Here is a 26,589-nt window from a genome sequence, read left to right on the forward strand (position 1 = left end):
TAGAAATAAATAGAAATAATAGAAATAAATAGCGTTGGACTGGACTACACTAAAAGAAAATATTTATGCGTCCATCTTTTCTATCAACTTTTTTTTCTTTGACATTGGGAGATAATTCATTCTCATTTGCTCTCTCCCCCTCTCTTTCATTGTTCCTCGGGGCTCTGCAAAATCATGACACCTGGTGTTGGAATGTTAGTCATAAAGAGTTTAAATGAATGGAATCGTTCAACCAAACCTTTATTCTGTGCCATTATAGGCGGGCTGGATTAAAAAGACCAACGGGCCGGATCCGTTGCAGAGTTTGTCCCTCCCTGCCCCGGGCGCATCTGACAATTTGGTGACACAAAGTAGACGAGCCTTGTGTGCATGTATGCGTCCTTGTGTGTGCGCGTGTGTGTCTTACCATCCAGTTCCGTTGCAAAGCAGTACACATCAAACAACTCTTTGGGGTCCCTTTTCCCATAATTCCTCACTCCAGCAGAAGACTCCTTATGTCCAGAGCAGTGAAGCTCAGATGCCTGGACCGAATAGCTGCAGAGACAAGGAAACACGAATCATCTTTGTCCACTCTTTGAACTCGACTAAGTCAGTCTAGTATGCTCACTAGAGGACGCACTGGCCATTCACTTAGCTTTAGGCATTTGATTCTATTCTATTCTAAAGAATAGAATAGTTGGGGCGGCATGGCTCAGTGGTAGAGTGGTCGTGTCCCAGCTGAGGGGCTGAAGGTTCGATCCCCCAACCATCAAGACCATATCAAAGTGTCCTTGAGCAAGACACTGAACCCCAAGTTGGTCCTAATGCTGCGTCATTAGTAGGTAATTGATTAGTTAGTGTAAAGCGCTTTGAGTACCCAAGGTAGAAAAGCGCTATATAAGTGAAAGTCCAATTACCAATTACAACAATGACTCGTTCACTGCCGAAGCCAGCTAAAAATGTTAATGGTCGTTTCAACTGGGTTGAAAGTGAATAACATAAGTCGTTCAATGCCATTGACAGCTATAGACGTAGAAAAAGATCCATTTGAAATCATTCACTACCACTGGCATTCAAAAAATGTCTCTGAATTCATTCACTGCCAATGATGGTTATAGATGTCAAAAATTCATTCTACTTAAGCAAGCGGTGAATAAATCCATTCATTCGCTGCCATGGACGGCGGTAGACGTCAAAGATTCATTTTTATTGGATTGGCACTGAATACGTCCATTTATTTGCAGCCGGCACAGTAATAATGGATCTCTGACTATAGGCAAGGAATGACTTCATAAAACTATAATTCAAAATTTTCTTTTTCTGCTGCCAAATTGTGACAGTGTCCAACAAACAAGGCAAGGAATGACTTCATAAAAACTACTGTAATTCAAAGTTTTCTTTTTCAGCTGCCAAATTGTGAAAGTGGCTAACAAAGAAGCAGCTCAGTTAACAGTCCTTTCTTGCGTCCTCACCGGACGGTCTGATCGTCCAGCCAGCCGGCAGCGCAGCCGGCCAAGCCATCGTAGTACGCGGCCCACATGTGGGCCGATGTGGCCATCTGAGCCGAGTTGTCGCGGCAGGCTCGCCGGGCGTCCGCAAAGGAGAGGGCATAATGAGCGTTGGGAGCTTGGTAATGAAACACTACACCTGTGCAAAGGCAAACATGTTATTTTTCTCTCGTTTGTAGAAAAGCATGAGGATGTTACTACCCGGAAACCAAAGGTTCCGGGAGGATTTCACAGATGAGCAACCTGAATGAATATCATTGTTATTGATTAAAAAGCAATCATGCAATGACTCAGGTGGAATGTGAGATGAGCCCGGCAGTCCATGAATCAATTTAGTCATTGTGATACGACTGATTTGCTGAATTAACATTACTAATGCGTAATTGATCAGATGTGGCAAAATTCTTTACACTCTGTAATTAAACTGGATTAATGCCCCGATGAGTACACTAGTTTTTCAACAGGGATGGGCATTTGATGCTACTTCACTGTGCTGTGACTTCCAAATTCGGAAACAACTGATGCACAATTACGAGTAAATGGCATCCACACTCCCTTATTGAGGATATGAGATTGAACGCAATGTCTCGTGGGTCTTCAACATACTAAAAACATCTTTCGTAGAAATACTTGTGTACACAATATAGCACATCAACATGTCATTTTGAAAAAGAAAAAAAAAAAGTCTGACTCCCTACATGACGCGATGGTCACTGGCCACCTTGCTTACCATAGACCAGCAGGGGCACGGAGTCTCTCTCATAGCGGTCACCCACGGCAATCTGACAATGGTAAGTGCCCGAGTCACTGGTGCGCAAACCCGAGATTGCCATGGTAGCGTCGAGGGGATTGGTAGCGTACGCCGGCAGCCTGACTCGACCGCCAAAAGCCTTATTCACCTTGATGACGTCACCTTTGGCATGCGAGCGAAGACAGAGAGACAAAGAGTGAGACGAGCTTCCCCATTAGCATAAGCCATTAATTTGTCATCATGCAGAATCCAGAAAAGCCTTGAAGGTAGTATTTCCCTCTTTCACATTCTTGTAGGAGGACACTTTCGACTGACATCTCAGTCAATCTTTTTGGACTGTTCTTTGCTTTCAACTTGCTGTTTCTGTGCGTTGAGCAAAGTCCATTTAGTCCGTATACAGTTGTCCCAATGATTTTTGTCCTCATTCGGAATGGACAGTTGTCCTAATATTTTGTCCACATTTTGAAAAGGACAACTGTCCCAATACCTTTGTACATATTTAATCTATCCAGTCCACCCAGGTCCGTGGTGATATTACACCCCCGGTCCGCAACGTAAATCTAAAGCGTTGACCGGCTCATGGTGATAAAAAGGTTGGGGGGGGGGGGGGGGGGCGCTGCTTTAGAGTACACTAGGTACTAAAGTAATTGATAACTTTAGTTGCCAAAGTCGAGCTAGTGAAATGAATTAAGAGCTAAAGTAATCAATTACTTTGCACTTAATCCATTTCACGGCTCGACTTTTCTGGATTGGGTAACATGATGTTCGCAAGTCGTGCGTTGATTGGCTGTTACCGTCACAATCAAATTAGTTTCTTCATTTCATTTTTCACGCACAGTATTTTTTCTTTATTTGAATAGGTTTTGTCAACGTCGTCTTACCTTGGGCTGACAATACGAGCGTCTCTGGCGGGGAGCCCAGTCCGGCGGCAGGAAACCTGACCAGGGTCCACAGCAGCGTACCGCGGCCGGCGTCCAAGGCGGCCGCAAGCGTCAAGGCGCAAGGGAGGCGTGCTTCGCCGGCCAGCGTCCGCTCCACCGTCGCGTGCCTCACCCTGCGCATGGTCACCACAGAGGAGGCCGTGCCTGCACACCGGACGTTAACAACCGGAACCACGTTGGATCCATATCGATCAATAATTTGTGATGAGGGCAGGAATGATCAAGGGAGAAATACGTAGCATTCAGTTTGTCTGCCCATCACACACTGTGGATTTGTTCGCAACCAAAGGCATCAATCCCCATTCTTCATTTCTTTTTTTTAAGCCACATTACATTGGCATAAATGTCAAAATGATGTTGAAAGAGACGCACAGCACAAAAGCGGGGCTCTTCATGGCTTTGCGCCTTCACAACCGCGTCGCCATGACGACGGTTTCACCTGAAAAGATGGAAGTAAACAAGTGCCGCGGGTCCGACCGCAACGTCTCTTTTCTTTCGCTCCGTTCAAGTGTTTGCCCTCGGAGGTAACGCGAAACAAATTGGTAGTCAATGTAATAAATAAATACATAATAGCGTGTGGATAAATACACAAATAAACAAAAGGGTTTTTTGATTTGAAATCCCTGGAGGATATTTCCATCTGCATTTAGATTGCATTTTGCACATGCAGCGTTTCAGGGAGCCCCTGCAGCCCGGGCCCTCTAATCATATTTTAAAAAAATCCCAAAGCCCGAAAAGAGAGCCAGTCCACATGGCAAGATGCAAATTGAGGAGCTCAAGATAGAATGAAAGTGGCACATGACAATGTTCAAAGAAAAAAAAAAAAGGCCGCAGTGGGGGCAGTATTACAGTATTTGAAAATATGAGAATATGTTGGAATATCTTTGAAAAGAGGACTGGTTGTATTTGCAAATAAATCCGAACATAATTGTAAATAGGTTTAGCAAGCATGTTCAAATGTTTTTGCAAGTATGTTTTAACAAATTTGCCAGTCAAATAAAAGGTTAGAAGTGAATCAAAAGAATATAGTTGCCTACAGGCTGAATCCTCAGATTCACCTTTTCATCTCCAAACCAAACAAGCATGTTTGAGTTGTACGATTGACTAAAAATGTAGACATCATCTAACGGGTTGCATCTGAAAACCAATAGAGGAAATTCCTTGAAAAAGTTCATCCAGTGTACCATCTCAAAGGGCTAATGTGGGATAATGTCATTAAAAAGCCACTCGAAGCAGCTCCAGTTGATCGGAGCTGTGCATCCTGGCCAATTAGCTGCACTCGACCTTTGTGTGAATGTGAGCTTGAACGTGGAGGAGCTGCACGGTGACATTGAAAGCACAGTGTGGCGAATTGAAGTAGGAGGAATTGAATCTGTCCATTGTTGTGTCCATCAAGGTTACCGTTTCATGCTATAGCAAAATGTCATTGGCGCTCATTGAAATCCTTTGAAAGCAAGCACAATCAATCATTGCAGATTATTTTGGGGACTCGGTTATTCATGTTGTGTTGAGAGTATGTCAGATCCCCAGCAAGCATTTTGTCCACTGTCCTCTGCCAGCTCGGCCCCAAAACACTTAACAAAATGCTACACTACATAACACTACATAAATAACCGAGTCCCCCAAATAATCTACGCTGATTGTTGGCGCTTGCTTTCGAAGGACTTACATGAGCGCCAATGACATTTTGCTAGAGCATGAAACAAATCAGTGCTCACTCCAATTCCGAAACAAATTGCCTGTTGGCAACTCCTAATCTGAATTTTGCCATTCGACACAAAGGGGTCGTAGTATATTGCCGTCAATTTTAGCAGGCTAGAGAGACATTCGATCCTGGTTTCTTTTTTATATTTTATTCCATTTTTTTTCAAGTCTTTGGCCAAAGGGGCGTCTAAAAATGGCTAGCACTAAATCAATGAAGTACTCAAACACTAAAATTACTCAAGATTACTGTTGGAATAGATGTACATAATCTATCCAATTTTTACTCTTTTCGTATGGCAAAAGCATTTATTTAGCTGTATAACCTTGTTTGAAAGAAAGAGAAAGTTGTCTGTGGAAGGAACGCGCACGAAGAAGGGAGGCACTGTGACCTAACCACAGGGCAGAATGGTTTGTGGATGGCCATTTTTCTTGGAGAAGAAGATAGTAGCCACTGTATGAACTGATAACGGATAGTATAGGAGGGACACACACACACACGCACACACACACGACTATCGTGTGTTGATTGTCCTTCAGTGCAGTGACGTTCGTAACGAGGGCTACTCAAAGAATGCCGTTGGAGGCGTTCTCGCTCCCTCCCCCTTCAACCATGTCAATGTTCACAACAGTGAAAAAAACAGAAGAAGAAAAAAAAAAACAAAGCAAGGAACAGATGAGATTCCTCCAAACATAAACTTCGTCAATGCCAATACAACCGCACTTCCTCTGGCCATTGGAATTGGGAAACGGCTCAAAAACATCAGTGCCAGTGAACTCATTCCACCAAGTTGATGCTGCCATCAACATGGCACAAACACTATTTCTTCCAATTTCTCGTTGATGGAGACACATCCACATTTCCTGTGCAATTGATAATTGGCCTCATTGTGTCCTCCGGGCTGCCCATGCAAAAACCTTTACTGAGTGATCCATTGGACAAAATCCTGGCAGTCTCTGGACAGAACTAAGATGGCCAACGCCACAAGTCCATTCTGCTATTATTGCGGAACAAGTCACCAATTAAAATGGCAATGATCTGCAATGCTGGGCATAACTGAGCACACCTTAACTCCATCATTGCCATTGACGGAATTGGACATCAAAAATCCAATTTTCCTGGGTTAGGCACAATGTCAGGTCTACTAAAAGAGGACATATATTCTTGTTTGAGATGACGTATTTTGGGAACACTCACCAAAGCCTGAACAGTGCAGCAGCATAAATGTCAAGAAGATGGCTGCGCGGCCACCAGGCGCCATCTTGGACCGCAAGAGCTAAAAGACACAAAGCAAACTGTCAACAGTGGTGTGTGTGTGTGACATTGGTGCAAGTATGTTTGGGCATATTTCAAAGTATAGTATCTTCAAATAGACTTGTAATTATGGTCAAGCATATTTACTACAGGGGGCCCCCGTGTTATGAGATTAATCCGTTCCGCGGTTGGGCTCGTAAGGCGAATTCACCGTATGGCGGGCAATCCAAACCTATGTTAAATAGCTAATACGTTTAGAACCCCGGGTAAAAACATCAAAATTGTACATACCTATTAAAAATTGGTACCAAAACAGTATAGTAAGTGCTACGTATATATATTATACACGTATACATTCACAAAACATCATAAATAAAAAATATAGAAAGGATTTATTTACCGTTGAGTGGCACTTGTTATTCCCATATTCCCTAGGAAGAGTAGCCTAGGCTAGGATAGCTTTGTATTTCTTGATTATCTCCAGCCTCGTTTCCATATAAATTATCTTCTTACTTCTCTCTTTAACATCACTAGCAATCTTGGGACCCATGGCTAACCTATTCGAATTTGAATTAAGCAGTAAAATGCACTATAAATCCGGTTTTGTGACCACTCACGATGGAACATAGCTTTACCATTCCGCCATTTCATCTCCGTGAGGAGCCGCTGACCAATAGCAGACCAGCATTGTAGTGACTCGTTGCATGGAGGCATTTAGGCAACAGAACAGAAAATAAGTGCAATTACCTAAAAACGCCTGCAGATGGAGGCAAGACAACACAAATACAGCCAACCCCCTAGAGTAATGACAGTTGTTTTTGTTGCAAAGCGGAAAAAATACCATAAATAGGGGACGAAAAAACTCAGTATTCCACATCACAACATGAAAAAAAAAAAAAAAAAACGCAAGACAGGGACGCTGTAACCCGGGGGTCCACTGTACATTGAAATATAACTACAAGTACATTCAAACATAATTGCAGATATGTTTGAAAGTACTCACAAATACGTTCAAATGTTCCGCTAAATTCTAATAACATTGCAGCGCCCCCTCCATGGTCAACAGCCTGTGGCATTATTGGGGCAATGCTACATTTTTAGCATTTAGCCTCCAAGTATGTTGGACCTTAGTATTTGAAAATACTTTTGAACATCTTTGAGAACATGTTGGAATATCTTTAAAAAGACGACTGGTTGGATTTGCAAATAAATCCGAACATAATTGTAAATACGTTCAGCAAGCATATTCAAATGTTTTTGCAAGTATGTTTTAACAAATTTGCCAGTCAAATAAGAGGTTAGAAGTGAATCAAAAGAAAATTGTTGCCTACAGGCTAAATCCTCATATTCATCTTTTCATGTCCAAACCAAACAAGCATGTTTAAATCGTACGATTGACAAATAATGTAGACATCATCTAACGGTTTGCAACTGGAAACCAGAGGAAATTCCTTGAAAAGGTTCATCCAGTGTACCATCTCAGAGGGCTAATTTGGGATAATGTCATAAAAAAGCCACTCAAAGCAACTCCAGTTGATCGGAGCTGTGCATCCTGGCCAATTGCTGCACTCGACCTTTGTGTGAATGTGAGCTTGAACGTGGAGGAGCTGCACAGTGACATTGAAAGCACAGTGTGGCGAGTAGGAGGAATTGAATCTGTCCATTGTTTTGTCCATCAAAGTTCCTGTAGGAACGCACATTAAATTTGGCAAAAGGCCATCTGGCGTGGTTGCGGAGGAAGAGGACCCAAAAGTAGGAGGGCGTCGAGATAAGGGCTTGATGTAATCCATATTTATTAACACGAACGGGAACGAAAGCGGGAAAAACAGGACGGCAAAAACTCGAACTAAGTGAGCTGGCAGGCTGGCAGAACAGAAAACAAACACTACGGGCAGACTGGCAGGAAAACACGGAGCTGAGGGACGAAGGGCGAGACGGGACTACGAAAACACGACAGAGACAATGGCATGACATGACAGTGATCCGACAAGGGCTGTAACAGAAACTAGGTTTTTAAATACATTCAACTCTAATCAGACAAACACACGGCAGCTGGGCAGGGACAACAGACAAAGGGAGCGGATTGGAGGACACGAGGGGCAGGTAACGCGGACAGGTGGACTAAATCAAAACTAACGCAGGGAGACACGAGAGGAGCAGGAGCACATATGAAAACAGAAAGGAATAGAACCCCTCGAAATAAACCCACAACCCAAAATCCAACAAACCATGTCAAATACAAAGTTGGAAACATTGTCACTCACATATATCACAGTCCCAGCTATGCCTCTTCGTCCTGAACCCGCACATTGTTATGAGTAATAATTGAGCTTGTGGCGAGGCGAAGAAACCACACGTTGCTGTGCTAGTGGAGATCTTTACTCTTCGCATGCCATCACAAAACTGGTACAACAAAGTCCAAAACAGCAAAGACAAAGCCAACAGGTTCAAAGCATCAAAGGATCATAGAGACATGCCTACTGGGTGAGAGACATGGTCCTAGTGTCCGCCACACAGCTCCCCCCCCGAACACCCAGAAAGGCAAAACGGAAAACCCCACAGGGTATTCACCAGTCTGGCACCCTGAGACTCAGTCCGGTCCTGGGCGGTGTATGTGACACCAGGGCCCCAGGTGCGACAGGAGTAAGGGTGAGACGCTCAGCGTGAAAACCATGAGGTAGCGTTGGCAAAGGGATGTTCTGAAGTTCCGCAGGAGCCGGAGTGGCAGTGCTGACCCGCATGCTGGCAGGCACAGTGGCCTCCGAGGGACGGCCGGTCACGGCTGCGTCCCAGACTGTGCCTGGGCATGAACCTGCTGCGGCACCAACACCAACTGACCCGCTCCGATGTATACTCGGACCATACCTGCGGGCATGGTGAATCGGAGGGGCGGCTGAACGATGGTGGCTGGAGGTCTACTGCTGAGGCCGGACGGACATCGGTAGTAGATGAGGCCGCCCGGCTGGAAGATCCCGGTCGACGGCCAGGGACTCCGAAATTGGACTGCACAGCCGTTCTCACTAGCGCCCGTACCAGCCTGTTGTTGGCTGGCTCGATCCCTGGTGCGCCAAGGGACTGGGCGACGGGTGAAAGGACCCTTGTCGGGGTGCTGGCTGGCTGACGTGGTACCAGCTTGCTGCATTACCTGACGTATAGTAGGCTGGTGGAGGAATGTCACGATGTGGGACGTCTGCGGTGATTCCTCGCTGAAACATGCTGACGTCCGGGGTCACCCATGTGGCGAGACTACATCTCCAACAGCCTGACTAAACTTTCTAACGTCTGGGATAATAATATGGCAAGATGACCCATCCGGGGTCACCCATTCTAACGTCTGGGGTCACCAATGTGGCGAGGCGAAGAAACCACACGTTGCTGTGCTAGTGGAGATCTTTACTCTTCGCATGCCATCACAAAACTGGTACAACAAAGTCCAAAACAGCAAAGACAAAGCCAACAGGTTCAAAGCATCAAAGGATCATAGAGACATGCCTACTGGTTGAGAGACATGGTCCTAGTGTCCGCCACAAGCTCTTTCTTTTTTTGAGCAAGATTTTTATAAACGGATATGCCCGGACATCGAATTAAAGTGAAGCCTCTTATATCATAACAATGCACTTGAAATTTCAATCTATTGCAAAAGAAATCTAGGTAAAAGTCAGATTTCCAAAGCTGCGCATTTCTCCATTGCTGTCTGTTCTGTGTGTCAACACAGTGTGTGCGCTTGCTCTCTGCACGCCTACGTGTCATGTGATCGGCTCCCAGAGCCCAAGCTGTCAATCAATGTGCTTACACTAGCACGTTCGCACACGGCAGTTAGAGGAGAGACACAGGAGAGACAAAAGCAAGCTTTTGGATTCTCTTGCCTTTTGGAATAAATTGACAAGTAAAAAACCAATACAGTACAGAGTCAATATTTTATTTTGAGACAGTAAAGCCCCTGAGCCTTTCAGGATTCAGAGCACAATGCGCTGTAAAAAAAAAAAAAAATATATATATATATATATATAATATATATATATAATATATAATATATAATAATTTATATAATATAAATATATATATATATATATATATATATATATATATATATATATATATATATATATATATATATATATATATATATCCACACTGTAAAAAATCCGTGAAGCAGCGAACCCGTGAAAGATGAACCGCAATACAGCGAGGAATTACTGTAACTATGTTAAGAATAGTTCTTCACTCTTTTCAGCACTGTATGCCTGTGATTTTGTTTTTGCCAAGTAACCAATGCAAAGCATTTCTGGATGGAAAAAAAAAGAACAAAAAAAAAAGAAAAGTTATCACTATGTGTATGTATTCAGCAACTCCAGCAGCTAATAAGTCATAGAAACACAATTTCTCAAAATGTTGTTCCAATTTCTTTGCCCTCAATTTTACACAAAGACTATATTGTTGCCATCACAGCATCAAAGTCATTAAATGACATTTGCTAATGCCTGCAGAAACCCAGTTAAAATCTCCAAGACCTCCTGAAGTGCCTTCACAATAGTGCTGGCCGATACTTTAAAATCAATATACTGTATATCTTGAAAAAAAAAAACGCTCCGCTGGTGAAAGGTGGGCTTAGACCTGACAGATTGGGGTCCGCTCGCCAGACTGGGAAATGTGAAGCGTGGTTGAGCTGGCTGGATACTGCTTTGTAAACCTTTGGAGCGGGTTGCACCCTTGGGATGCATTCAATGTGTGTAATCTTGATGCCTCACGATTGTCTCCATCAAAATTCACACTTTAAGCTGGAGACAGGTGGATGGATGCCACACAATGCGCAACACAGTCGCCATCCATTAACGCCACCATGACTGCTACACGTGCATAGCACCTTTCGAATCACATACTTAACACAAATTGAGCAGAAAGTTCTAAAATGCCCCAGTGAAGACACATTATTGTGAGTGATTTGGCTGCAAGATGGCGGTGCGCGCACATCACGAGGCCAAGCGTCTGATCAGTTTTTGCAAGGTCGCGGTACTATAAGGACTCGTTTTGGGTCAGTTCGTACAGAACAGCTTTGCACCGGCATTCTCTACCCAGCATTTTCCTGGCCAATGTGCGGTCGCTGGTGAACAAAATGGATGAGCTTCGACTGTGGATGACTAACGACAGCAGACTGACAAACTACAATTATTTTTACGTAGACTTGGCTACAAGTGGTGTACATAACAATGCTATTGGGCTAGCCGGTCGCTACACGTTACGGGTGGATGGAACAGCGGACAATTCCGGGAACACAAGAGGCCCAGCGTCTGATCAGTTTTTGCAAGGTCACGGTCTTATACCAACTTGTTTCGGGTCTGTTCGTACAGAACAGCTTTGCTCTCTTATCTTACACACGACAAGAGCTTGATTGCAAAGTTCCACGATCTACAGTTCGACGATCTACAGCTCATCCCAGAGCTACAGAAAAACAACCGATGCGACGCGAGCGACCCGGCCGACCGGAAGTGCTCGCAGGCAGCGTCACGACCGTAAACAAAAGCGAGGAACACATGGAGGGATCAGAGCTAAGCTACAGCAAACACCTCACTGGCTTTTTCCCAGCATCTTCCTGGCCAATGTGCGGTCGCTAGTGAACAAAATGGATGAGTGTCGACTGTGGATAACTAACGACAGCAGACTGACAAACTGCAATGTAATTATTTTTACAGAGACTTGGCTACACAAGGGTGTACATAACAATGCTATCGGGCTAGCCGGTTGCTACTCGCTACGCGCGAATAGAACAGCGGACGATTCCGGCAAGACAAGAGGTGGAGGTTTGTGCATTTATGTTAACAAAGCTTGGTGCACGGACTCTGTCATTGTTGAACGGAACTGCTCCGCTAACCTTGAGTTTATCATGATCAAGTGTAGACCGTTCACTGCTACAATCATAACAGTTGCTTTTATCCCCCCCGGATGCTGACGCTAAATCTGCCATGTCTGAACTACATGCAGCTATTTGTAAGCAACAAACTGATCACCCAAATGCTGGATTTATTATGGTGGCTTTAATCACTCAAACCTCAAGTCAGTATTTCCAAAATTTCATCAGCATGTCTCCTCCAGCACCCGAGGAGATGAAACTTTGGACCACGTGTACACCAACATTGCTGGAGACTACATGGCAACACCCCTCCCCCACCTGGGACAATTTGACCCCCTTTCTTTGTTTCTCACCCCTAAGTACACACCACTCATTAACCGTGTGAAGCCATCAGTGAAAACCATCAAAATGTGGCCAGAGGGTGTGGACTCTGCACTCCAGGACAGGTTTATGGACAAAGACTGGAGCAGGTTTACCTTTCTACCTACCAGTGGCTTGCACAAAGACACTGACTCCTACACCCACTCAGTACTGGAGTACATCAACAATTGACAGCGTTACTATGGAGAAACAGATCACCACATACCCTAACCAGAAGCTATGGATGAAAAGTGAAGTGCGTCTGAAGCTGAAGGCACAGGACCATGCATTCATATCATTCAGAAACGCCCAGGCCCAGTCTATCTAAGGAAGGGCACCAAAAAGGCCAAGCACAAACACAAGTTGAAGTTGGAGGAGCACCTTGCTCATTCTGACCACGGACACATGAGGCAGGGCATCTATGGCGTTATATTTGTGCCACAATTACGCACGCGCGGGGAAAAAAAATGAGCGGAGAAAATCTAACTGAGCGAGCGAAAACAGATTTTGAGAGCAAGAAAAAAACTATCGAGCGCGTAATGATAAGAGTTTGAGCGCGCGCCGATGGAGTTTGAACACAGAAAAAGAAATTGCTCGCTCAAAATTCCTCTTTGCTCGCTCGGGATAGCCCTCGGGATAGCCCTCTCTCGCTCAACATCTCGCTCTCGCTCGCGATACTCCTCTCTCCCTCGCTCAACATCGCGTTTGCTCAACATCGAGCTCTCGCTCGCTCGAGTCGTCCTCTGCGCTCGCTCAGTTCTGCTCACGCGTTACGTTTGTGCCACAAAACCAGCCAATCAGAGCTTGTAAAAGCACTTTGATTGACACAGCTTAGTATCCAATGAGATTGCTTGTACGCTATCCGTTGACGCACTCTCGTTTGCCCTGTGTTCACCCGAAAAGGGCAAACGAGAGTGCGTCAACACGGACTTGGGCTGGAGAATTACTTTTAATATTATTATTATTACTGTATTGTATCATTTGACAGAAATACCTTGTTAGTTTTTGTACTTTAATAATATAAGCCCACCCCTCCCACCCACGTCGATGTGACGCACTCTCGTTTCCGGGTGAACACAAGCAATCTCATTGGATACCAAGCTGTCAATCAATGTGCTTTTACAAGCTCTGATTGGCTGGTTTTGTGGCACAAACGTAACGCGTGAGCAGAAATGAGCGAGCGCAGAGGACGACTCGAGCGAGCGAGAGCTCGATGTTGAGCAAACGCGATGTTGAGCGAGGGAGGGAGGAGTATCGCGAACGAGAGCGAGATGTTGAGCGCGAGAATGCTATTGCGAGCGAGCAAAAAGGAATTTTGAGCGAGAAACTTCTTTTCAAGAACTTTTTTTCTGTGCTCAAAATCTGTTTTCGCTCGCTCAGTTTTATTTTCAACGCTCAAATTTTTTTCCGGGCCACAAATATAACGCCATAGGCATCTAGGCCATCAAGGATTGTAAGACCAGCGACTCCTCGCCGACTGTGATGACTGCATCCTTCCTTGATGAGTTAAATGACTTCCATGGTTGTTTTGACAAAGAAACTTAGAAAAGGCTGCAAAAATGAAATACACTGCTGACCAACAAACCATCACACTCACGCCTACAGACATTGCAAATGCACTGAGCAGAATCAACCCACACAAGGCTGCTGGCCCGACGGCATTCCTGGACGTGTGCTCAGAGCGTGTGCTGTGCAGCTCGCTGGTGTCTTCACTGACATCTTCAACCTGTCCCTGGCCCAGGCAGTTGTACCAGCTTGCTTCAAAACTACCTCCAAAGTACCAGTACCAAAACACTCCTCTCCATCATGCCTAAACGACTACCGCCTGTAGCACTGACACCCATTGTCATGAAGTGCTTTGAGCGGCTGGCCCTGACACAGCTTAAAAGCGGTCTGCCCCCCACACTGGACCCACATCAATTTTCCTACCGAAGCAATAGGAGAACACACATGCTGTATCAAGCACTGCACTCGGTGTTCTCCCACCTGGACAATAAGAACACATACGCATGGATGCTGTTTGTTGATTTTAGTTCAGCATTCACTGTTGTCCCCTCTAAGTTAATCACCAAACTTGGGGATCTCGGAATTAGTGCCCCCCTCTGTAACTGGATTATGGACTTTCTGACAAACAGACCCCAGCATGTCAAGTCTGGCCACAACCTCTCCACCACCATCAAACTGAACACAGGCTTGCCACAGGCCTGCGTGCTGAGCCCGACCCTGTACTCCCTCTTCACCCATGACTGCAAGCCTGTGTATGGATCCAACTCCATCGTCATATTTGCAGGGACCACCACAGTGACCAGACTCATCACCAACAGCGTTGAGTCAGACTACAGAGCGGAGGTTCAGCACCTAGCTGCATGGTGCGCTGACAACAATCAGCTCCTCAACACCAGCAAAACCAAGGAGCTCATTGTGGACTTCAGGAAGAAGAGGAATGACTACGCAGGGCTCGCAGCATCCTAAAGGACCCCTCACATTCCAACCATAGACTCTTCCACCTCCTCACCTACAGGAGGTGCTTCACGAGCCTCCGGACTAGAACCAGTAGGAACAGGAACAGCTTCTTCCCAGCACCTGTTCCCCTCCTGAAATAACATATCTTGTACATATTGTCCATACATATAATATATATATATTTTTTATATACTATTAGCACACCTGTATACTGGTCATAGCACATTATATATTTATATATTCTAATAGCTACACTGTATATTTGTTTGTACTTTATCTGTTGCAAATTCAAATCAATCATCTTGTCTATACTGTATATATTGTACATATTGCACCTGCTGCTCCTTGCACTTCTGATTGGATACTAAACTACATTTCGTTACCTGTATTTATACATGTGTAATGACAATGAAGTTTAATGTAATCTAATCCAAATACTTGATCAATTTTGATCAGTTTGTCTGAATGGATATTGTAAGCAGATGACAGGGATCCAAAAAGTCCAATGAAAGAGTGGAACAAGTTTCAAAGTCATTTGAGTACCGTATTTTCCACACTAAAAGGTGCACCGGATTATAAGGCGCACCCTCAATTATAAAACATATTATAAAATATTATAAATAAAATATTATAAATATTATAAAACATATTATAAAACGTTTTCCACATATAAGGCGCACCAGATTATAAGGCGCAATTAATGACATAGATTAAAACTTTTTCATTCACAATATAGTAATACTCAAAGTAATAACAATAACTCAAATAATAACTCTCATTAGCATAATAACGCAAAGTCAATATGACCAACCTTGTTCAACTGTAAACACACAAAAGAAACAGGTAAAGCTTACTTTATCAGTTCATTCCCCATCTATGAATCCCAATCTCTATATTGATCCATATATAAGGTGCACCTGATTATAAGGCGCACCATCAGCCTTTTTTTTAAGGCTTTTAGGTGCGCCTTATAGTGCGGAAAATATGGTAGCTTAGTTTAAAAAAAAAAAAAGAAACAAAAAAAAAATCCTTCCTTCTGCCTTGGGTACCCATTTATTTAGCGTACATAGTGAAGCTAGAGCCGAGCTAAGCACAACAACGTGAGTTCATGGCAGTTCATGTATGATAGTAACACACTGCTAACGCCAATAAAAGGCCAACTTTCCAATTACTTTCCAAAGGCAGTCTAATAGATGTACTGTAAATGGCAGTTGCTGTTGCTACTGATCACTTTTGAGCAAACCGTTGCGTACTTAAATGAGCTGATTTAGCTTCTGTGGTTTGGAGAGTTTCATAAACTAAATGTTGAGGTCTAAACTTTCACAAATGTTTTAGAAAATAGTCTCCTGCTAAACACTGTTAACATTTAAGTTAAAAAAAATTAACAATTAAGCGATGATGTGTTTTATAGATTTATCCGAATACGCGACTATTCAATATTCAGTTACATATACAAATGCCAAAATATTCCATATTTGCAGCCCTCTATAGTGTTTTGCATTGCTTAGCATTTTGCTAAACAGACTTTTGCTGTCATTCTAAATACCAGAAAGTTTGACGAACATGGCTAATGAGGGAGACTCTGACTCCACATTGTGAAGCCACAATGTACTCAACGTAGATTTGGCCGAATTTTTTTGACGACTTCATCAAGTGTCACATCTGATTGCAGACGACGCGCATGACGGGTCAATGCATTCTGCATTCATGCATACGTGTCCGCTTAGACGTACACAATGAATGGAGCACAAATTTTGGCACAATTTCTATCAAAGTTTGCCCAAGCCTGAAATGGCTGGTGCATCCTTCTTAAGTGGCATAGTGTTGATACAGCGCCCATTTCTACATCCTAGAAGACACATTATTTGCATGAATAGTGCCACTGTCGACTCTTCAAAAAAGTCAGTCAAAGTGTCGGTCTTGTGTGTCACCGCTTAATAAGGGAGCGAATCTCACCCTCCCCCCACCCCTTCCCCTAATTATGTCTCAGGCAGTCTGAAGTGCAGACAGCTCCCAATGAGTGACAGACAAAGTGAGGCGTGGAATAAGAGTGAGGAGAAGATGAATGGAAAGAAGGTCATTTCATCGCCGTTGTCACTCGGGCACAATGAAAGCTGCCAGGAGTCTTAGATTCAAACGACACAAGGGAAGCATCTTGACTTGAACATTTGAAAATCACATTCTAAGCAGAAAGGCAAGGGAAGAAAAGTTAATGGTGTCTTGAGATAATAGCAACTCAACGTACTAGGTTTTTTGGGAATACAAGATGCCATTCGGCTGGTTTTTTTTCCTTTAAGCAAAAATAAGTCAGCAAAAATGCAAAATACAAGCACTTTATTGGCACTGAACTCACCTCACTTCACAACATTTGACAGACAATGAGGAAGTCTTAAAGAAGAAATTTTAAGCTGTTGAATGTGAGTTCAGCATCACAGTCAACATTAAACAAAACAGAATGATCTTGACAATCTCAACTAGCAACTATAGAACTTTATCTTTCACTAGCTTAATGATAAAACACAAAGCAAAATGACTAAAAAAAAAAATCCATCCATGTTCTCTAGCCACGTATCAGAGCTAATAAAATACCACTGATAGTTGTGGTCATTATAACTAGGGTCTGACATCAGTGCTTTGGTGTGCTTTTATTTTGAAGAAGATTCCAGCAGCATGTCGCTGCATAACGACTGACTTGAACTGAAATCCAGTGAAATTGCTAATTAGAATGTTTAAATAAATAAATAAATATTGTATCATACGGTGCATATTGCCAGCGATAAGTGGCGGCATCGATGAAAACAGCTAACAGGGCTAGAACTGGCGATTGGCACGACATACTAGCATTGGCCCACATAGACTTTTTAAAGGCTCTCACTGACGCAGTTGCTGTTCCTACTGGTCATTTTTGAACAAACCAGCCACTGTATGTGCCAGGTAAAAATTGCTACTGTGGTTTTGAGATCTTTCTTTTGTTTGTTTGTTTCCATAAAACAAATGGGGAGATATTTGTCTAAAATCTCACGTTTCCAGAGTGGCCTTTTTAAATTAAAGTTAGCAAACGTTGATGATTTATTAAGCGGGACTGTGTTTTATTATTTTCTGTATTGATAAGTATCCCTTAACCTAGCTAAAATATATATTTTTTTCAAAATACCAAACTTTTTTATAGAATTTTTAGTCTGCCATTCAAATTGCCTAAATTTTCAATCGCCACAGACCTCAGCAGATCCTAAGTGCTTGCCTAAAATTGGTTAAACGGTGTTGAGACGACAGATTTAAAAGTGCTTAATCACTGAAAACATTCAGGACAATTATTGAAAACAGCAAATGTGTATGACTCAGACTATTACTCCCATTTTCATGATGTTGTCACACAAGCAGGCCCTCTCCATTGTGCCTGCTGACTGTCACTTTCTGCCTGTGTTTGATTCTGTTGAGGGTTTAGTTGTGGAGATTTTGTTTAGCCATTCTGTTCGGATTGTTACACCCTCCTCCCGTGTCGGTCTTTTCTCCTTGTTCGTTAGTTGATTTTGCCCACCTGTCACCTGCGTGTTCCTGCCCCTTGCGTGTGACCCAACCAGCTTCCCCTGCTTCTTGTTCTCCCCCAGCTGTCTCACATTGTTTGTAATTAGTGTCTTGTGTAGTTAAGTTGTAGGTTGTCACTGTTAGTTTGTCGGGTTATTGTAATCGTCACCCCTGCGTCCTCGTGCCCTCGTCCACAGTGTTCTCCAGTTCCCCGATCGCCCTTCCCCGTAAGTTTAGTTTTGCGGTATTCTCGTTCCTTTTGTACATTGCCCAATTTTTGTCTGTTTTTGTTCCTGCGTCTTTTGTTCATTGAAACTGTATTTTTTAGCATATCCCCTCTTGGCTTCCTTGCTCCTCGCACTCTGGGATCATCCTCCTGCACACCCGCACTCCACTCGTCATGCCAGAACGTGACACTGTATACGCAAAGCAACTGTGACACAAAGCAACTCATGATTGTGACTTTGTGCAGCCCCATGGAAGGTTGCTGCTGTCTCCCCGTCAGTTGCATTCCAAGTGGCACAATAAGGCACTCTGGCAAGCTAAACTGACAATGGGCATCCCTTTGGAGTGCGCAAAGAGTGTGCGGTGAATCAAGTAGCTTATACAAGCATCTAGTTGAAGAAACGGGAAAATTTCTCCTCTCCCATCCTTATCACAATGCTACTCGAAAATTGTTCCCTTATTATATTGCCATGCGGGATTTGGCTTAGTCTTGCATCACTGTGCTACATCATGCCAAAACATACTAGCAGAACTGAATGTAAAAGCAGCATAATAGCATAAACAGCGGAATAGCTGTTTTGTTTATTCGTGTTGCTACTCTATGTCGGTTAAGGTAGAAGCCGTTTGAAAGCTGACTGCAAACACCATGATTTTCATTAGCATGTCATTTCATTAAATGCTAGCAGTAAGTTACTTTCATATTCATGCTCATTTCCATTAGCACATCTATTAAGAATTTGACTGTCATTATTATTATGTATTTATATATATATATTTTTTTTAATTCTCTCTTATAATGACTTTTGTCTTTCTCATCCTTCTGAACTTTTGTTCGATTTTGCACTCGCTCTTCAAGTCTGTTTTCTGTAAATTGTGATTTAAATCTCAATGGATCTCTTCCTAGTTAAATAAAGGTTGAAAAAAATAAGCTAAAAAAATCAGCACTAATTTCCATCTTGGGTGTTTGATACTGTATGTGCATTAGATTGAACTATACAGTGGACCCCCATGTTACAGCGTCCCTGGCTCATGTTTTTTTCATGTTGCGATGTGGAATTCTGAGTTTTTTTCATCCCCTCTATATGGTATTTTCCCAGTTTTACGGGAAAAAAACTGTCATGACCCTAGGGGCTCGGCTGTATTTATGTTGTTTTGTATCCCTCTGCAGGCGTTTTTAGGTAATTGCACTTATTTTCAGTTGCCGTCAATGCCTCCATGCAATGTGTCACTACAACGCTGGTCTGCTATTGGTCTGCGTCTCCTCACGGAGATACTGGTCTGCTATTGGTTGGCCTCACTCGTTTCAAAATGGCGGAACGGTAAAGCTTTGTTCTATCGTGAGTGGTTACAAAACTGTATTTATAGTGCATTCTATTGCTTAATTCAAATTTGAATGGGTTAGCCATGGGTCACAAGATTGCTAGTTAAAGAGAGAAGTAAGAAGAGGATTTATATGGAAACGAAGCTGGAGATAATCAAGAAATATAAAGCTAGCCTAGCCTAGACTACCCTTACAAGGGAATATGGGCATAACAAGCGCCAATCAAAGGTAAATAAATCCTTTTTATATTTTTTATTTCTGATGTTTTCTGATTGTATACATGTATATTATATATACGTAGCACTGACTATACTATTTTGGTACCAATTATTAATAAGTATGTACAATTTTGATGTTTTTACCTGGGGTTCTAACCTATGTATAGCTAATGTGTTTAGAATCTAAACACATTAGCTATTTAACATTGGTTTGGATTGCCTGCCATACGGTGAATGTGCCTTACGGGCCCAACCGCGGAACGGATTAATCTCATAACATGGGGGCCCACTGTGTTGCTGTTTAATAAACTAGTCTTATAATAAACCTGAACTTGGTGTGACAGAGAGTTTATCTGAAAACTACTGTAGATATTGTAGACACAGTGGACGCTTTCGCTAACCTGACATGGATGACCATCAGAGCAATTCCGGGGGAGAAAGAAAAAAAGGCCAATGTAAATGACTTTTCTTGTACTACTTGGTTTTTCCAAAAGGGATAAAACAACTCATTTTTAGAGGAGTTTTATTCGATTTTAATATTATAGATTGAGGGCACGTGTTTGACTCAACGTTGGGGTTAAGGGTTAAAATCATTTTATCTTGGAATTGCTACACTCAGGTCCAATGCAAGAGAGGATTAAAGTTCAGAGTTCAGAAGTAAGGTCTTAGTGACAAAGCCAATTATGACATCAGGTGTGTGAGTGGCTGCATGCACAAACAAGCTGAACAAATTATGGCATCCTCGAGGAAGCACACCGAGAGAAAAGGGAAATTGGCCAAAAGACGGCAGGAAGTCTCTAGGTTCTGATCCAACATTTGTCTGATGAGGATGTGCTGTGCTGGCGGCACTTTGAGAGAGAGAAACACAGCCTTGTCCTTCAGGTGTGGTTCACTTCACACATTCAGCAAAGACGGGAACACAAAATGCTTAGAGGAGCATTTCATGCAGCATAATTCTGGGCCACCAAACAAAACAAAACCAAAAAAAGTGACACTGCAAAACATGACAGAAAGTGTTTATGACAAGCCAGAAAATGCTGATCGAATTTTGCAGCAAAACGAGAGTTAATTTGTAAGTGATGGGGCATTTAGTATGGCACCGGTAGTCAAAGAGAGGGAGAAAGAGAGGGAGGGCCCTTTTCTCTTGTGCAGACGAGCCGCAAGCAACTATCGGCCCCCTTTCCGGTTACACGGCCCACTTGATTGATGGCTCGGCACTGCCGATGCCCTTTTGGGTCCCTTTTGCGACACGGAGCTTACTCTACGTTTATCTCCTTGCTAAAAGAAGAACGAGGCTAATATTGTGGCTTCATGACAATCAGAGAAGTTCATTCCTTCTTCATTTCTTGTTAGGGAACAAAAAAATGCAGTTGATTTGGATTTGTGTGCTGATTCAAACTAAAATTGCCATGTTTATTACAAGATTACCAGCGGTGAGATGTGTATGCCGCTCTCAATAGGTCTGAATAACAGAAAACTAACATAGTCACCAAGAAGAGGACCACTTTTTTCCTTGGTCCTGTAATTGACTTTATTTATCATATAGGGCTGCTGACAGGCAGTATTTCAATTCTAAGTGACATCAATCCGTCAACTCAAGTTGTCGTGCAAAGCTGGCCGCACAGTTTCTAGTAGTGATAAAAAAATGAAGCCAGATCCAGCACCTGTGATATTTTAATTATTCATTTATTTTTGGCTCCTCTAAATCACATGCCGGGTTTAAAGCTGAGCAGAATTTTGATACATTGCCATGACACTAGAACTGTCCAAGGGGCTGCAAAAACATATCACAAATGGCTCATGAGAATTCATTTGCCCATCACCACTTTATGGTTTACTTCCCAAGTCGGTGGTCCGATCTAGTTTTACAAGTTTAGTTTCTGAGTCTTTTGTGTCTATAGACTTTCAACTGTATTTTTCCAACTGTATGTTTCATTTAGAGTCATTGACATTCATTTAACTTTTAATAAAACGGGATCTTATAGCTTAAAAACGAGACATGGTAGCTTGTTGCTGATCCAAACTTAGTTAAAAACAGTTGTCAAACCTATAACTCAACAAAGCAAGGTGTTTCCTCGCGTAACCGGCACTTAACCGTCTAATGTGGCGTCAAACCAGACCTGTTTGAGCTTTATCCATTGAAGGTCAAAGACACACAAAAAGAAAAACAGGAGGGGGGGGACCCACTTGATCTTTGATTCTGAAACTGAAGGTCTCACTTTATTTTGGTAGGTTTGGTAGTTAATTATTGAAACGAATCCCAATGTTTTATGGGTCTTAAAAGACCAGTTAAAATGCTCTTAAAATGTGCTTCTTAGCTATTTTTCAATAATATAGTACTCTTCCTGTGAAATAAAAAAAACCATATTATATATATATATATATATATATATATATATATATATATATATATATATATATATATATATATATATACACACACACATACATACAGTGAGCCCCCATGTTACAACATTAATCCATTCCGTGGTTGGGTTGGAAGGCGAATTCATCGTATGACGGGCAATCCAAACCTATATTAAAAAGCTAATGCGTTAAGAACCTCAGGTAAAAACATCAAAATTGTACATACGTATTACAAATTCTTACCAAAATTAGTATAGTAAGTGCTACTTATATATAAAATACATGTATACAATCAGAAAGCATCATAAATAAAAAATATAGAAAGGATTTATTTACCTTTGAGTGCCGCTTGTTATGCCCACATTCCCTAATAAGGGTTATCTCCATCATCGTTTCCATATAAATCATCTTCTTACTTCTCGCTATATATATATATATATATATATATATATATATATATATATACACACACATATGTATACATATAAATTTTCGCGGTTAGTGGGGGGGTGTCAAGCCCCCGCAAATTCTGAAACTCGCGAAGTAGGGTTTCAGTTCCCAGATTTCTATGTTATATATATATATATATATATATATATATATATATATATATATATATATATATATATATATATTTTACGTATTTTATTTCCTTTCTCCTATATATATATATATATACACACACTAGCGGGTTAGCAACAACTAACAACAACTACTAACTATAAAGTGCAACCTCTACACAAACGAACACATAAACAGAATAAACACTCATCTCTTATTAAACACAGGCAGTAGCATGCGTTAAACAAAAATGATCATAAACTATAAATATGAGCTTACGTTGTCATTCACTACATCACCGTAACGAGTCGAATGACCCACAGAGAACATAAAATAGGAGACGGAAATGCAACGCGACCCGACAAATTTATAGCATACATTTCAAAATAAGATTAAAAAAAAACGTCACGAACTCTAAAGCTTGAAGAATTCTTAACATAGTTATTAACTAATATGCTTTTTTCAATTTTTTTTTTATTTTTGCGCATTTTTTAAATAATTTTTTTATTTTGAAATATTTTTAATTTTTCCTGGAAAAACCCGCCAAGTACTGAGACCGCGATATCTGAGACCGCGAAGTAGGAGGGATCACTGTGTGTGTATATATATATATATATATATATATATATATATATATATATATATATATGGATCAAATCATGTACTGACTGCATAAACTATAGTTTATGCCTAAAAAATCCAGTTCCAATGGTATGACAGCTGACACGGCCCGGCGCGATTAATTAACTTGATTTGCAGGCCCAACACGGTTATTTTTTCTGAGGACTTAAGAGTGTGTGGCCCCACGCTCATGTTTGTAGTTTAAATTTCCCTGACTTTCGTTTATTCGTAACTCCTTTGTGCTCCATATCGTAATAGTGGGTCAGAAATATAAAATGCACGCCGAGGAAAAAATTAAAAAGACAGCGGCGCCAGCCTTCACCTACGCTTGGCTCCAAACGCATACCGTTGCATGTTTGTCGTTTAAATTTCCCTGACTTTCGTTTATTTGTAACTTCCCTGTGCTCCATAATGAAATAGCTGGTCAAAATTATATAATGCATGGCGAGGGGAAAATCAAAAGAATTGCGGCGCAGCGTTCACAAGTGCATGGCTTGATCTGGATCCATTCTGCGCTCTGCGGCTCCTGTTTAGTAGTTAAATAGCAATTACCAATAACACATTCTCTGTTTAATCTGATTATTTTTTTCAATAACAAATATTTGTTTGTATTCTATTAATAAAATTTGATGACTTTGCTGATTGTTTTTAATACATTCCCTTTAGTAAAGCACCATCTAGTGGTTGCATCACGCAACTCTATCTAGTGGATACATAATGCAACCCCAGCCAGTACTATGGTTTCAACTCATATCATCCGCAAAAAGCAGAGATGCAATGCAAAGGCTCCCAAACCCTCAACACTTCGACTGCGCCAAGAAATTGTCTCCATAAAAGTAATGAACAGAATCGGTGACAAAGGGCAGCGTGTGGACCAAACTCTTGACATTGGTCGTGCAAGGACCAAACAGTCAGGGTGTCCTGCACCCCCACAGAGATCCCTGCGGGACACGGTCAAACGCTTTCTCCAAGTCTACAAAGCACATGTAGACTGGTTAGTGAACTCCCATGCACCCTCGAGGATCCTGCTGAGGGTGTAGAGCTGGTCCACTGTTCCATGGCCGGGACGAAAACCACACTGCTCCTGAATCCGAGATTCGACTTCCTGACAGACCCTCCTCTCCAGCACCCCTGAATAGACTTTACCGGGGAGACTGTGGAGTGTGATTCCTCTGTAGTTGGAACACACCTTCCGATCACCCTTCTTAAAAAGGGGTACCACCACCCCAGTCTGACAATCCAGGGCCACTGTCCCCGATGTCCACGCAACGTTGCAGGGACATGTCAGTCAGGACAGCCCCACAACATCCAGAGCCTTCACGAACTCCGGGCGGGTTCTCATCCACCCCCAAGGTGTTGCCACCAAGGAGGTTTTTGACCACCTCTGTATTTTTCTGTACATCCTAGCACATCACTCCAATTTACTTTTTTGTAGGTCTTACAGTCCTTCATTTGCCTAAAAGGTTTCATAGCTATAGGTCAAACCAAACAGGATTGACTGTAATCTTTCGACTGACAATTTTTGCAGCCAGTAGGTGGCGCTAGCTTTAACTGTAATATATGTTTGTCGATGTCTTCAGGAATAGATTATCATCCAATGTGTGAAATTGTGAGAAGATCAGATCATCTGGGTCAAATTACAGCACCTTTTACTGATCCGATAAAGCTTCGGAATGAAAATGGATGTAGAGGCCAGGCCCATTATCAAAACCGTAAAATTTGGTGGAGGTAAGCAGGGCTGTCTAGAGGTTTGTCAGACTTAATTTCAACGATATTACTTCAAAGGGCTCAGCTAAACATATAAAAACATTTTAAAAATGCTGTTTTTGGCTGCCATTAGGTGGCGGTCGCACTATGACAAAAAAATACGTTGATAGGTGTATTCCGCATTGGAAACCCATCAAATATATGAAGTTTTGAAAAGATAAGACCATCTGGGTCCAAATACAGCAACCTTGTTCGTTTTGGCAAGACATCAGACTGACATTTTTGTTTGCCACTAGATGGCCTTATAAGCAATTGAAGAAATTCTTAAACATGTGTTAAGGGCCTGAGTCTTCATGTGTCTGTCAAGTTTCAGATTTTTTGAAGCCTTTACAGCTGAGTCATAAAGGTTTGTGTCACATGTGGCGAAGTCCACATCAAAGGCATAATATGAAGCCTCGCCCCCAACATATTTGATGGTGGATCTTCACAGAAATTTGAACAATTGTGCCTCCTAGTCAGATAAAACACCACAGCAAATTTCAAAGAAGCCGATTGGGTCAAGCGTTTAGGAGAAAAAAGGAACAGTTCGGGACCTGCAAACGAGCAAAAACGGGCCAAAAGTGCACATTCAAAAATTCATAACTCTCTTTCTGTACATCTGAGCATATGGCTCAATTTTGCCCAATTGTGCTCCTATGTCTGATAATGCACAACAGCAAATTTGAAGGTGATTGGGTCAAGCCTTTAGGAGAAACAAGGAGGAGTTTGGGACCTGCAAATATGCAAAAATGGGCCAAAAATGCTCAAGCCCATATATATATATATACACACACACACACACACACGTGTACAAAATTGTTGGTACCCCCTCAGTTAAAAAAGGAAAAACCCACGATTCTCACTGAAATCACTTGAAACTTACAAAAGTAACAATAAATAAAAAATTATTGAAAATTAAATAATCAAAATCAGCCATCACTTTTGAATTGCTGATTAACATAATTATTTAAAAAAACAAACTAATGAAACAGCCCTAGACAAAAATGATGGTACCTATAACTTAATATTTTGTTGCACAACCTTTTGAGGCAATCACTGCAATTAAGCAATTTCTGTATTTGTCAATGAGCGTTCTGCAGCTGTCAACAGGTATTTTGGCCCACTCCTCATGAGCAAACTGCTCCAGTTGTCTCAGGTTTGATGGGTGTCTTCTCCAAATGGCATGTTTCAGCTCCTTC

General features: G+C 42.1%; 1 protein-coding gene across 4 annotated transcripts in view; it reads right to left on the reverse strand.

Annotated features, from left to right (window-relative positions):
• Positions 1 to 26,589, reverse strand: part of LOC148415255 (neurocan core protein-like) — an 85,639-nt gene that overhangs the window by 36,660 nt on the left and 22,390 nt on the right. For 3 of the 4 annotated variants that reach the window (XM_088430408.1, XM_088430405.1, XM_088430406.1), the window contains exons 2-6: positions 6,079 to 6,157; positions 3,120 to 3,323; positions 2,218 to 2,400; positions 1,452 to 1,626; positions 407 to 534 (exon numbers count right to left, since the gene is read on the reverse strand). In XM_088430408.1, coding sequence (XP_088286534.1) covers positions 407 to 534; positions 1,452 to 1,626; positions 2,218 to 2,400; positions 3,120 to 3,323; positions 6,079 to 6,142 — 754 coding nt within the window. In that variant the 5' untranslated portion in view covers positions 6,143 to 6,157. Of the gene's footprint in view, positions 1 to 406; positions 535 to 1,451; positions 1,627 to 2,217; positions 2,401 to 3,119; positions 3,324 to 6,078; positions 6,158 to 8,399; positions 9,712 to 26,589 lie in introns of those variants that run through there. The other variant, XM_088430407.1, reaches the window with a different exon arrangement.

Source organism: Hippichthys cyanospilos, chromosome 12, assembly GCF_059441005.1.
Source record: "Hippichthys cyanospilos isolate Australia breed blue-spotted pipefish chromosome 12, RoL_Hcya_1.0, whole genome shotgun sequence".
Lineage (NCBI taxonomy): Eukaryota > Metazoa > Chordata > Actinopteri > Syngnathiformes > Syngnathidae > Hippichthys > Hippichthys cyanospilos.